The sequence below is a fragment of the Epinephelus fuscoguttatus genome, linkage group LG21 (genome assembly GCF_011397635.1).
Source record: "Epinephelus fuscoguttatus linkage group LG21, E.fuscoguttatus.final_Chr_v1".
Classification (NCBI taxonomy): domain Eukaryota; kingdom Metazoa; phylum Chordata; class Actinopteri; order Perciformes; family Serranidae; genus Epinephelus; species Epinephelus fuscoguttatus.
Window position 1 is genome coordinate 742,390 of NC_064772.1, and position 14,588 is coordinate 756,977.

A 14,588-nucleotide genomic window follows, 5' to 3' on the forward strand; every position below is an offset into this window, starting at 1 on the left:
GTAATTAGTACTATAGGCACCTGTTTTATTTCATCAAATGTTTCATCAAACAGATCAGAATGATGTGATTAGTTGGTTTTTTTTCAAAATTTCATAACCAACATTTTTTTTTTTTACAGTTTTTTTAAGTTTAAATTGGCACAAATACTCTATATCATTGCCTCAGTGTGTGAGAAGGTATATGAAAAACAATGTCTTCCAAGTGGTGCATTCAGTAAGTCACCTCCTCTGGGGATACAGAGATTCAGTATTCCAATCCCTAGGGTGCCAAGTCCCACTTGCAAACAATGTAGCAATGCATGTGGTATGTTTTCAGTATTGACCCTGCCCATTGCTGCTTGAAGCTTTATTTATTTTTTCAATTTATTTATGTTTTTGCACATTCCCATGAGATGGTTTATCACAGACACATGACATTTTCCCCAATGATTGTGCCCAAACGCTGCTCAACAAATATGTCACCTCACCAAGATGCCTGTGGATATTCTCATTCATCCAGGTCATAGTTATGTCAAGGCAATTGAATCGAACGCAACTGGACTTGGTTTTGTCTTAGAAGACGTTTCACCTCTTATCCAAGAGGCTTCATCAGTTCATGCTTGTCTGACTAGGCTGGAACTAGTCTGACAAACTGGTGTGGAAGCACCCAGGTATTTAACCTCTGGGGAGGTCTTCACAAGGCCAATGATGTCACTGGTTCATTAGTGCTCCAATGGTGTGTCACCGACAGTCGTTGAAACTCCTGCTGCAACGGTTGTCACTGGAGTCGTTAGAGTCACATGAGGCCATTTGTGAACGACCATTGTTTTTAGAGGTGAAGTTGTTAAGCCTCCTGGGCAAGGATGAAAGGTACAAGCTTTCACTGAACACATCAATTCAGTGGACAGAAACATCCAGTTCACAAGAGAAGATGTTAAGAAGAATAGTTTGCCCTTCTTGGATTGTGACGTGCACATTACAGAGGACAGAGGCCTCCACATTGGAGTATACAGGAAACCCACTCACACAGACCAATACTTACTGTTCGATTCTCACCACCCACTGGAACACAAACTAGGTGTTATCAGGACCCTACAACACAGAGCTGATAACGTACCTACCAGCACTCAGGCCCAAGGGAAAGAGCATGAACATCTGAGGGAGGCTCTAAAAACTTGTGGTTACCCCAGTTGGACCTTTGTGAAATCAGCAGCCTGTTCCAGAAAGAACAAGGTGGGTGAGGAAGAAAAGAACAAGCGCAATAACATTGTCATCCCCTATGTGTCTGGGGTATCTGAAAAACTCAGGAGGATATTCAGCAAACACCACATCCCTGTGTATTTCAAACCCAGTAACACACTCAGACAAAGACTGGTACACCCAAAAGACCGTACACCACACACTCAAAAGAGCAACCTAGTGTACGCTGTCCAGTGCAGTGAGGAATGTCCAGACTTGTACATTGGTGAAACAAAACAACCACTAAACAAACGCATGGCCCAACATAGAAGGGCTAACTCGTCAGGGCAAGACTCAGCTGTCTATCTACACCTCAAGGAGAAAGTACACTCCTTCCAAGACAGCAATGTGCACATTTTGGACAGGGAAGACCGATGGTTTGAACAAGGTGTAAAAGAAGCCATCTATGTGAAAATGGAAAAGCCATCTCTCAATAGAGGAGGAGGTCTGCGACACCACCTATCCCCCACCTATAATGCTGTCCTTTCATCTTTGCCCAGGAGGCTTAACAACTTCACCTCTAAAAACAATGGTCGTTCACAAATGGCCTCATGTGACTCTAACGACTCCAGTGACAACCGTTGCAGCAGGAGTTTCAACGACTGTCGTTGACACACCATTGGAGCACTAACGAACCAGTGACATCATTGGCCTTGTGAAGACCTCCCCAGAGGTTAATACCTGGGTGCTTCCACACCAGTTTGTCAGACTAGTTCCAGCCTAGTCAGACAAGCATGAACTGATGAAGCCTCTTGGATAAGACTTCTAAGACAAAACCAAGTCCAGTTGCGTTCGATTCAATTGCCCTGAGGTCACCTCACCAAGTCTCACACTCCTCCAAGACACCACTCAAGGATGCCCACTTTAGCCATCTCTATTCGCCGTTTTCATTCAGCTCGCAGCAGCAATATAGCATACCGCTACAGTTAAAATGAAAACCTTAGATGAATTATTTGTTTTCAAAAAACCTCCCTATATCGCTATACTTATGACAAAACTCACCTCAAAACCAAAGCCAAGTACATGACCTCATGTCCCAGCCATGACAACCATCTTCTAAACATCACAGTACACCTAACCATACAATCATGTATGTTTATGTATCCTTTATTTATTTATTTTCACTATGTAGGCACAATTAATCAATGTTCATTTATTAGTAGTATCTTGACTGATTATTTAATTTTTCCCCTGCTTACTCATTCTATTTCCCTATTGGAACTATGACGGGGAAAGCTACAGAGTTGGCTGACATGATGCAGAGGAAGGTGGATATACTGTGTGTTCAGGAGACCAGGTGGAAAGGTAGCAAGGCTAGAACCTTAGGAGCAGGGTTCAAGCTGTTTTATGTGTGGATGGGAAGAGAAATGGAGTAGGAGTTATCCTGAAGAAGGAGTTTGTTAGGAATGTTCTGGAGTTGAAAAGAGTGTCAGATGGGGTGATGAGTCTGAAGCTAGAAATTTAAGGTGTGATGTTCAGTGTTGTTAGTGGTTATGCCCCACAGGTATGAGATGAGTTAGAAGAGAAGGAGAAAATCTGGAGTGAGTTAGATGAAGGGATGCAGAATATCCCTGGAGGTGAGAGAGGTGAGTGGTGCAGACTTCAGTGGACATGTCAGAGCATAGAATAGAGGTGATGAGGAAGTGATGGGCAGGTTTGATATCCAGGATAGGAACATGGAAGGACAGATGGTGGTAGACTTTGCAAAAAGGATGGAAATGGCTATAGTGAATACTTTCTTCCAGAAGAGGCAGGAACATAAAGTGACTTTTAAGAGCGGAGGTAGGAGCACATAGGTGGACTACATCTTGTGTGGACAATGTTATCTGAAGGAGATCAGTGACTGCAAAGTTGTGGTAGGTGAGAGTGTGGTCAGACAGCATAGGATGGTGGTGTGTAGGATGACTTTGGTGGTGAGGAAGATGAAGAGGACAAAGGCAGAGCAGAGGATGAAGTGGTGGAAGCTGAAAAGGAAGAGAGTTGTGTAGTTTTCAAGGAGGAGTTGAGACAGGCTCTGGGTGGCCAGGAGGTGCTCCCAAATGACTGGAAGTGTGGAAAGGCAGTTGGTCCTGATGATATACCTGTGGAGGTATGGATGTGTCTAGGAGATATGGCAGTAGAGTTTTTGACTAGGTTTTTCAACAAGGTCTTAGAGAGTGAGAGGATGCCTGAGGAATGGAGAAGTGTGCTGGTGCCAATTTTTAGGAACAAGGGAAACATGCAGAGTTGTGGCAACTACAGAGGGATAAAGTTGATGAGACATACGATGAAGCCATGGGAAAGAGCAGTGGAAGCTAGGCTAAGAGCAGAAGTGAGCATCTGTGAGCAGCAGTATGGTTTCATGCCAAGGAAAAGTACTACAGATGCAGTACTTGCTTTGAGGATGTTGATGGAGAAGTATAGAGAAGGTCAGAGGGAACTGCATTGTGTCTTTGTAGATCTAGAGAAAGCATATGACAGGGTGCTGAGAAAGGAGCTGTGGTATTTTATGAGGAAGTCTGGAGTGGCAGAGAAGTATGATAGAGTGGTGCAGGACATGTATCAGAGCTGTAGGTCAGTAGTGAGGTGTGCTGTAGGTGTGACAGAGGAGTTTAAGGTGGAAGTGGGACTGCATCTTGTTTGCTATGGTGATGGACAGGTTGACAGATGAGGTTAGACAGGAATCTCCATGGACTATGATGTTTGCAGATGACATTGTGATCTATAGTGAGAGCAGGGAGCAGCTGGAGGAAAATCTAGAGAGGTGGAGGTATGCCCTGGAAAGGAGAGGAATGACGGTTAGTCGTAGCAGGACAGTATACTGTGTGAATGTAAAGGACCCAAGTGGAATGGTGAGGTTACAGGGAGTAGAAATAAAGAAGGTGGAGGATTTCAAGAACTTAGGGTCAACAGTCCAGAGCAACGGAGAGTGTGGAAAGAAGTGAAGAAATGTGTGCAAGCAGGTTGGAACGGGTGGAGAACAGTGTCAGATGTGATGTGTGATAGAAAAGTACCAGCAAGATTAAAAGGAACAGTATACAAGACGGTGGTGAGACCAGCGATGTTGTTTGGTTTAGAGACAGTGGCACTGAGGAAAAGACAGGAGGCAGAGCAGAAGTAGCAGAGATGAAGATGGTGAGGTTCTCTTTGGGAGTGAGATGGTTTGGATATGTTCAGACATGTTCAGGCACTTCCAACATCAGCATCCTTTTACCGATATATTCACTATCCCTCCGGATAGTGAATATATCAGTAAAAGGATAATATAGTATAGTCGAGCGCACTTCCGCGTTGTAGCTTCCTGTAAAAATGTCCGTGAAAAAAATCTGAGCTTTGCACGCACAGGGCTTGCGGACGTCTACTTTGAGTCCGCGCGGATCTCCACAGAGTCCGTTCCGTGTACGTTCCGCCCGAGTATGTTCGGGCCACACACATCACACATGTAAAGATACTTCACTTTCCTCCGCCGTGTCAATGTGATGACGTCATCAAATGACTTGTCGACTCGACTTTGACTTTATTGACAGATAAGTCGACCTGAAAAAAATCAAAGTCGTTAATGCCCTACCTAGAGTGTACCATGTTTCATGTCTTGCGGTCTCCAAACCCGAGTATGTCAGCCTCAACCAGCACCTGCACATTGCAAGCACATGTAGTAGTGCTAGGGACAGCAAGATGCGGCACACTTAGTACGTTTACATGGACAGTTTAATTCCACTTTTAATCAGAACGAAAGGCCATTCCGATTAGAAGTGGTCATGTAAACGGTCATTCCGATTGAAAATTAAATCAGATTAAAGGGGGTGGTTTATTCCATTTGTCATTCCGAATGAAAGAATTTTGTGTGCATGTACACTCATTCCTCTTTAAGTTTATTCCGGTCTCTCTGTGCATGCTCGTTTCCTTGCCCTTCTGGCGCGATGACGTATATAGCGCGCGTAGCAACGGGCTGTATAGCAAAGGGCTGAGATAAAGCAGTCGGACTTGTTGCACTCACCGGTTTCCATTCGCCACAGCACGGTCTTCTACCTCCCTTCTCCTCCTCAACAGATGAAGCATTAGCAGAACAAGGTTGTTGTCATACTGCTGCTTCAAGAATATAAGCAAAACACACCCGAAAAAGGCACTAAGAACAGCGTCGTCAAGCATCTTGTTATCCGGAGCGAGGACTACAGTGTTTTCTTCCAGTAAACGTAAACACGTAACATCCGCCCTGCCGCCTATCCAATCAGAAACCTTCCCTGCCCCAAACCTGGCACAGACCTGAATAAAGGTGATTAAACTGATCTCCCGTGTAAACCCTCATTTGGAATGAATATTTCTCATGTAAACTACCTGGAAAAACTTTAATTCCGAATGATTTCATTCAGATTTATTTCATTCCGAATGAGAAGCCATCATGTAACCGTAGCCATTGTTCATTTTGGCATTCAAGAGAAAGATGACCAGAGTGAGTGAATGTGGGTTTCCTTTTGTGACGTTACCTGTCTACCACAATGCTGCTGCCCCAGTGTAACACAAAATACAGTTACTGCGTGTCCATCAAAGCTCAAGTCATCATTGGTTCAATAAGTGCAGGCTGACATTCACAATGTTTTTAAATGCCCGTGTGGAAGTGGATCATACATTTCTAATTACTTTGTGAATGTTTAGTTAACACTTAAAAGAAAAAGGATGTTTTGTTATCAGTATTGGAATAGCGGATTTGATAAGAAGAATCAGAATCAGAATCTGTAAAATTCAAATGATACCTAACCCTTATGTTGAGCTACCCTAAACACTCTGTACTTAAAGCACAGACAAGAGATTGATGTTGATCCCCTAACTTGAGCAAATAATCATATTTTTCAAAATGTTGAGCTATTCCTTTAATTTTGGTTTAAAAAATGCCAGCTTTGTGTGAGTGGAATGTCAAATGTATGAGTATGTGTGGACATGGTGTTGGGAGCCTTCCTTCACTCTGACCTGCTGGTAGGCAGTGTTGAGCAGCAGGTACCTCTCAGACCTCCTCATGGGCAGACAGAGGCTGTAGAGTACATGGACAGCAGCCAGGAAGAAGCTCAGGAGGCCCAGCTGTTTGCGGCTCTGCAGCCAGCCCTCTAGCCAGTGTGGGAAATGTCTGTACTTGGTACCATAGTAGAGCTGGTGGGCAGCTGCCAGCTGGCCTGCCAGGTACACCAAGGCCAACAGAGTGATGGCAACAGTCGGCAGTGTCCGGTTCACCATCTCTATGGGGATCTTATAGAAGTCACTCTGCTTGTGTTTCACATATGGGTGGATGATATCTCGTACAAATGAGTAAGAAAAAAAGAAGATGGACAGGGCCACAGCAGCAAGGACAGGGCCCTTCCAGCCAGGAAATAACTGCATGGGAATGTTCTCAATGTCCCGCGAAGAGGACAGGGTGCCCATATCCACCGGCTGGAAGTTGAGCTGGCGGGCTAATTCCATAACCTGCTGTCGAGCATCCACTGAGTCACTGCAGATGAACACCTACACAGATCCAGGATTACATCAAGAAGAAGATGGTTAGACATACAGTGAAGACAACCAGGAAGGTTGGAACTGAGACGGGAGACAGTATGACATATTATTCTACCATAGAGCCCCTATTAACACTAACTATTAAAAATATAAAACATTTGTCACCTGGTGTGACCAAATTTCAGGTAATTTGAGCTGCTGGAGGCAGTTCCTGTGGCAATTACAATGTCCTTTGGACCCTCACAGCAGATGAGGAAAATCTCCCCTAAAAAAAACCTTTAACAGGGAAAAAAATGGTATAAGCCTAAGGAAGAGCAACTGAGGAGGGATCCCTCTTCCAGGACGGACAGACGTTCAACAGATGTCATACAGAACAGTCAACATAATAAATTTGCAGTAATCCATATGACAAAATGATACATTGGGAGAGAGGTGGCAAAGTAATAACAATAGCTACAATAACATTAATTTAAGTAATAATATTACAATAACAGTAACGGTAATTGTGGTACAATATGCTGTAAGTATATATTAATATATGATAGTATATGTATGTGACAATTATCATATGTGTATAGTAACAGTAGAAGTATGACTAGTAATAACAGCAGTAGTAGGAGGCGTCAGGCAGGACCACGGCAGTGGCACAACCTCAACACACGATCCAGGCGTAGCTGCGATACAAGTTAACCTGTGAGACAGTGGAGCACAAAAGCTCTAGAGAAGAAGCTGAGTTAGTGACATGCAGTAAAGCCGAGTTAGCGATATGCAGTAAAAGGAGGTGAATGTTAGAAGTGAAGAAGAACCAACTTTTTATTAAAGATATATTCATTGTTCTGTATTATTTTCTGTCTTTCTTGGGGCTAAACATATCCAAGACAAAGAGTTCAGAACACATCATTCAAACCATGAGAGTAAAATTACAGACCAGACTGTTGACTGTGTAGAAAGCTACAACTATCAAGTGAAAGTCGTAGACTCTATATTGACCTTTGAGAAGAACTGTGAGGCAGAGTCCTGCCCTGGGTCAGGTAACCCAATGAAAAGCTGTATAACAAGTAAAAATATGTCCATCCATCCTTCCATTGTCATCCACTTATGCGAGGCCGGGTCGCAGGGGCAGCAGGCAAAGCAAAGCACAAAGCACCCAGACGTCTGTCTACCCAGCACCGCTTTCAGACCCCAAGGCTTTTCTAGGCCAGATGAGTTATGAAATAGAGCGGGGTTAAAAATTCAAATTGATCTTCACTGGAATGACCGAATGATCAATTCATAAAATCCGTGATTGATCTTTTAATATACGCTTTTTCCAGTTATGAACGACCATAGTATTTAGAAGCTCTGACATTACCGGCTCTTTTATCTGTAACCTTTTATACATTTGGGTGTATATCATGCTGCGGGGTCTCCTCCTACTGTCTCAGGTAGTAAAGATGCCGTGGTGGAGAAAGAGAGGTGGAGATAACTTGAGCTGACAGCTACGCTTGTTGCTATGAGTACAATAAAACCTCCTTGAGGAAAAAGCCAATACTTTATCAAAACACCTGTTTAGCAACACATAAACAAGTAGAAAAGTGATATTTCAATCAGTCTCAAAGTCTCTCATCCACCACAGCAATATTATGTTATAAACAAGCACAGAGCACTTTCCAGCTAATGGCAACTTGTTACTAACAAACTGACACAAAAACAACTGTTTATGTAAAACAGTTTAGCTCAGTGTGACTCATATAATATTGTTATTATTCTCCCTTAAAACTTGGTGTTACTGGTGGCAGGGGCGGGCTGGGGTTGAAATTCAGCCTGGGAGCTTGATTTGGAGAGGCCTTTTTTCTGATCGCACGACGGACGCAAGTGGAACTGTAATTTTAACATGAATACTTTATTTGCAGTATAAAAACAATCTAATGATATTAAACACAACACACCCAGATTAGTCAGTCAGTAAAATGTATTGAATATAACATAATTCTATGCAAAGACCTATTGCCAACCCAGTCCTGCACACTGCACTTGTACCTGGCACTGTTTTTTTGGTGGTTCTTGCTCCACTTTCCTCCTTCTCCTCCTTCTCTTCCTCCTCCTCTTCCTCCTTCTTCTCCTCCACCTCCTCTTCCATCTCCCCCTTCTCCTTCTCCTGTCCCTCCTCATCTGTCTCTTCCTCCTCCTCACTGTGACAGTAGCGATCAACTCCACGACTGACACTGGCCTTGTCAGCTAATAATAACAATAACAGCAACAATGATAAACGTTATAGCACTTTTGCAAAGAATTCACAGTGTTAGAACACAAATAGCCTACAATATAAAAATCAACATAACAAAAGCGCCACACACACGCATACACACGCGTGCACACACACACACACACACACACACTGTAAATGAATTACTCACTTTAATGTATTTTTCTTGAGCTGGTAAAAATGGCTATAGACCATTTCAAACCAGACAACATAAACATTCTAAATGGGTCCCTTTGTAATTCCCGTTTGAATGTTATGTTAATGCAGAAGCTCACAGGAAGTAAACAGGGACCAAAGTTGTCCTAGCAACAGAATAGCAATGAAACTGTCCATATATTAATGTAGAAACAGAACAGGAAAACAGGATGTATAGCCTATATATTCAAATATTATCTTTTTAACTTTGAACACAGACTCTCTCCTGAAATAGGCTATGTTTTCTTTTGCAATAAAGAAATTTGTGCATTTTTCTGGTCAGCCGCTTATGACGCTCATGACGATTTTGGTGTGAATGCACAGTTACAGACATGAAAAAGGCCAATGAAAAACTTTTAACAAAGATTGATGATCTAGAGGGGTGCTCGAGATGCAACAACATTAAGATTGTGGGAATACCGGAGGGCGAAGAGAGCGGCAGACCCACTGAGTTCGTCGCTGGATTGCTGCCTAAATTACTTGGGGTAAGCAAGTTTACAAAGCCTGTGACGGTGGACTGGGCGCACCGCATCCCTGTGCCTAAACCCACGGATGGTAAGAGAGCATCATCACAAGGATTCACTTCTACCTGGAGAAGGAGCTGATCCTACGGCTGAGCCGACAGCAACAGATGATGAACAACGAGCACCGAGTCAACATTTACTACCCTGACCACACCGCGGATGTGATGGCACAGAAAAGAGGTTTCCGTGAAGTGACCCAAACGCTCAGAGAGAGGGACATAAAGTACAGCCTGCACTTCCCAGCCAAGCTGCATGTCCATCACAAGGATCAGGTAAAAGTCTTTACCTCCCCACGAGTGGCTCAATCTTTCATAGAGCAAGAGTTCAAGGTGTAACGGGATGTAGGCCTCTTCACTGGAAAACATAGAGAGCATTAACTTTATTACGAGACTTCATTACGGCTACTCTTGATTTAATCTGAATTGATGACGGCGGATTAAGTTCCAAATCAAGTACATTATTTCTTTTTCCTTCCACTCTGGAGTGACTGCTGTGCAGCAAATTATTTCGTTTTCACATTGAACTGTTTTTCTGAACGGTTTTCAGCTTTTTTTTTTTTTGCTTGTTGTGTAGGTGTGTGTGTGTGAGTGTGGATGTGTGGGGAGAGGCGCTTTGTTTAGTTTCAGCTCAGTTTGTCTGTCTTAATGCAACCTTATTTGTGCATGACCAACCAGGGCCCACTGTATTATATAAAAATACTCTGGGGCATCTGATCATCAATGATTTGTATTGCTTTTTGAAATGTCTAAAATCATAAAATATAAAATTACAATAACCTCGTGGAATGTGAGGGGCCTTGGAAACAATGTAAAATGTGCAAAGGTTTTTTTCTCATTTGAATTCATTTAAGTCTGATATTTAAGGTAGGTTAAAGGTACTGAATATAAATTAAAGGCCAGTCGGATGTCTCAGGTGTTCCATGGATTCGGGCTGTAGATATTTCTAGATAGATAATATCAAGGAAAGTTAAATACCAGTGGGAGACGTTAAGTGTGTGTTGTGGTTTCCATCTTACTGCAATTATTTTTCTTGCTGCCGTTAGGCTAGCCAGTAATATTCGTTTTTTACATTGTTATGTATTAATTGTGGATAAGTTATTTAAAATAAGTATTTGAGGGTTAACTGGAATAATTTATGCTGTTATTGAAGATAGTGCTGCTGCAACCTGCTGCCAGAAGTTGGCAACAGGTTGGCATTCCCAGATCATATGCATGAAAGTCCCTGGTTTATTCTGAGGGCATAGTGTACATAAAGAATTATCCAGGATCTTCATACAGTAAAGCTTACAGGGTGTTAAATAAGTTCTGTGCACAAATTGGTAATGTATAAGCTGGTGATCTGGGTTTCTGGTTTTTTAAAAATATATTGGTATATAGTAGTGACCACGCCCCTTGTTTTTAACTTGTCTATTAGCACAAACAAGAGATGTTCAGATAAATTGACATCATTAGGTACACCTTGCGCCTTAAGTGCAGCCCTAATCTGCAAGTGAAAAAAGAAAGATGTATTCTATAAATCAAAACTAAACTTGATGTCTTGAAATGTGTGCAGGCCATTTCCATCATAGATGTCCCTAAGCAGATGAATCCCCCTCTCTCCACTGTGGGAATTGGATGGGTCTGCCCCCAATTCGTAAGCTAAAATTGTTAAAAATTGGGGTATTCAGATGCCACTGAGTTTTAATATTACATAGCTTTTCCACACAATGCCATGTTGAGATCAGGTGAGCTATGATTGAACCAAATTGTAATTTGCAGATTTTAGTTGGTAAATTAGATAACAGCACCTCTCTGAGAGACCAAGGATGCACTATGTTTTCCTCCAGTGTACGCCACGAGACATTAGCTGTGGGATTAAACCATATAGTGAGTGGGCGAAGGGTAAAGCCCAGGAATAGAATTTAAAATTAGGCAATGACAATCCTCCATCCCTTCTATTTCGCTGGAGAGTAGGAGTTTTCAGTTGAGGCCTCTTGCCCTTCCAGATAAATTTGTTAATGTCTTTATGTAATTTTTCCCAACTTCCCGCTGGGGGAGCAAGCGGTAACATGAAACTTACAAAATTAATTCTAGGTAGCACATTCATCTTTATAATAGCTATACGAGCCTGTAATGAGTTCAGTAGATTCATCCATCTATCCAAATCATATTTAATTTTCTTAAAGGTATCTATGAAATCGTTCTTGACGATAGCCTCCAGAGAAGCATATACTTCTATGCCAAGATACTTGAAGTGCTGCACTACCAGTAACGAGATGGGTAAGTTAGCCGCTACACCAGAATTATTTAATGAGAATGGTAGCAATGCTGATTTCTGCCAGTTAATCCTAAAACCAGATATTCTACCAAACTGATCAAAAATAGTAAGCAATGGAGGAATAGAGTTAGTTATGTCCTCCAAAAATAATAATATATTGTCAGCATATAGAGATATAGAATGTTGAGAATTGTGAATTGAGATTGGGCAAATATTGTCTGCTTGGCGCACTGCTTGAGCTACTGTTTCAAGTGATAAAGCAAATAAAAGTGGACTCAAAGGACAACCTTGTCTTGAGGACCTAGAAACATCAAATAAAGAAGAGCAATTTTTGCCTGTCAAGACCATTGCAGATGGATTGGTATACAGCACTTTAATCATTGATATAAACCCCTCTCCTAATCCCATTTTCTCTGGTGCAGACCACAAGTAGGACCACTCTAAGCGATCAACTGCTTTCATTGCATCCAAAGACAACACTGCTGCTGAATTATTCTTCCCTACTTAATCCAAAATATGTAGTAGCCGTCTAACATTGTCACAGGCCAGGCGGGATTTAATAAAACCTGTTTGATCACAGTGAACAAGTGTAGTCATATGAGCTTGTAGTCTGCGGGCAAGGACCTTGGCAAAGATCTTAACATCACTGTTCAGTAATGACAGCAGTCTATAATTACTACATTCAGTTGGATCCTTATCTCTTTTTAATAATAGAGATATTAAAGCATTATTAATATTCCTAGAGAATGAGCCCTTTCCTATAGAATAATTTATCATATTTAGAAGCAGTGGACCAAGAGTATTCCAAAACGTTAAAATAAATTCAGGTGGAATCCCATCTATTCCAGGTGATCCTGTCTATTCCAGGTGATTTTCCTGTCTGTGATTTCTCTCACAGATTGTTCTAATTCTTCTAATGATATAAGATCAGCCAGTTTCTTAGCTTCTTCTTCAGATAAGCAAGGTAGTTCTAATTTAATTTATTAAGAAATGCATCACAGGCAGATTTATTATACACTACGTCTGATTTATAAAGTTCAGCATAAAATGATTGAAATACTGAGTTTATTTGTTTGGGTTCTGTTACCAACATCCCATCTTTAGATTAATGGTTAGAATGTCAGCAAATTGATCGCTGGATCGAATTTTCATAGCTAATAAATGACTCGGTCTGGATCCATGAAAATAATATTTCTGTTGTACTCTGAATATGAAATTCTGACTGAGCCCTGTTTAGGGAGTTTATTTATTTTTTAACTGTCTCTCTTTGTATGGCTATGCTATCTGAATAACTATTTTGTAACGCCAGATGTCTATTACCCCCAGATCAAATGCCCATTGACAGAGAGGCGCTGATGCAGATTTTTGCTCACTACTTTCATATATACCAGTCCTTTTATGATTCCACACAGCATTAAAATCTGCTCCTATTATGAGAGAGTAATCCCTGAGGTCTAAAAGGATTTTTGTAAGTGTATCATAGAATTTCTTATCAAAAGATTTGGGAGCATATACTGATATCAATGCAATGTTCCTGCATTTTAAAGGAACTTGGGGCAGGATTTGTGAAAAAATACACACAAACATACTCCTCTCTGGCAATAACTTTTCAAAGATTGCCCTCTTCTTCCGGTATATGAATATCGGCGTAGTGTCTCAAAAATCATTCCGACTAATGCAGAGCCATTACTTCATTGACTCTATAAAAGAGTTTTGGGAGAAGAAGAGAGCTGCCATCATTGACCGTTTGCGTGCAAAGGACAGTGTTGTTGCCCTAGGTAAGTATGGAACTGCATTGTACATAACAGCAGCATACATTATTTATCTTTGCAAAAGCAATTTGGCAAAACCTATGAGAGAAAAAACAACTGGACATATCTTCTCACTGTCCCTGAGAAACGATTGTTTCCCAGCTTTTGAAAGGTATTACTCTGTTCAACATATGTCTGTGTAACATTAGTGTAAAGTAAAATATAAATGCTAATACACTTCCAGGATATGTAATGGCCCTGGTTTAAGCTGCAAAGGTCATAATTTGCTTGCTTTTATCTGTTTCAGCTGATGGAAGGATGGACTCCCCAGGTAAGTATTCTATTTATCAAATTTGTCTAAACACATTTTCTGCAAGCAAAAATGATTTTCATATTATAACAACTCATTTATATCTAGAGGACACACTGCCCAGTACTGCACTTACACTACTATGGAAAATGAGTCCAAGGACATCATCAGTGTTGTCACTGTGGACAAGAGACAAACCAACCGTAACAGTGTGATCATGGAGAAGCATGCCTTCATACAGATGTTTGACAGCCTTTTGGAGAACCTGAACTTCACTGAGATTATCACTGATGCACATATGCAGATTGCAGCACTGATGGGTGAGTATATTTATTACAAAGATTATTAGACACTTGCACGACTGGTTATGGAGACTGTCACTGCTCATCTCTGAATAACAATTGCCAAAATTAAAACGTAATAATCGAATATTGTGAACAAGCCTTACTACATCTTTGTTTATTGCAGATCCTAAGAAAGGGAGATACAAAGACAAAGGTGTGCTACATTCATTGGACATATGGCATGCGGTCAAAAATTTGACCAAGAAACTTCATGCGCTAAATATACTATAAGTGGATGTTACCGATTTTACTTTTTGTGAATGATAATGAAAAAACATTTTT

The 14,588-nt window shown here is 41.3% G+C and overlaps 1 protein-coding gene across 5 annotated transcripts in view; it reads right to left on the bottom strand.

The window, feature by feature from the left end:
* The window catches only part of steap2 (STEAP family member 2, metalloreductase), a 247,896-nt gene that overhangs the window by 88,133 nt on the left and 145,175 nt on the right, over window positions 1-14,588 (bottom strand). For 4 of the 5 annotated variants that reach the window (XM_049565781.1, XM_049565776.1, XM_049565777.1 and 1 more), the window contains exons 4-5: window positions 8,701-8,898; window positions 6,163-6,690 (exon numbers count right to left, since the gene is read on the bottom strand). In XM_049565781.1, coding sequence (XP_049421738.1) covers window positions 6,163-6,690; window positions 8,701-8,898 — 726 coding nt within the window. The remainder of the gene's footprint in view (window positions 1-6,162; window positions 6,691-8,700; window positions 8,899-14,588) is intronic. The other variant, XM_049565779.1, reaches the window with a different exon arrangement.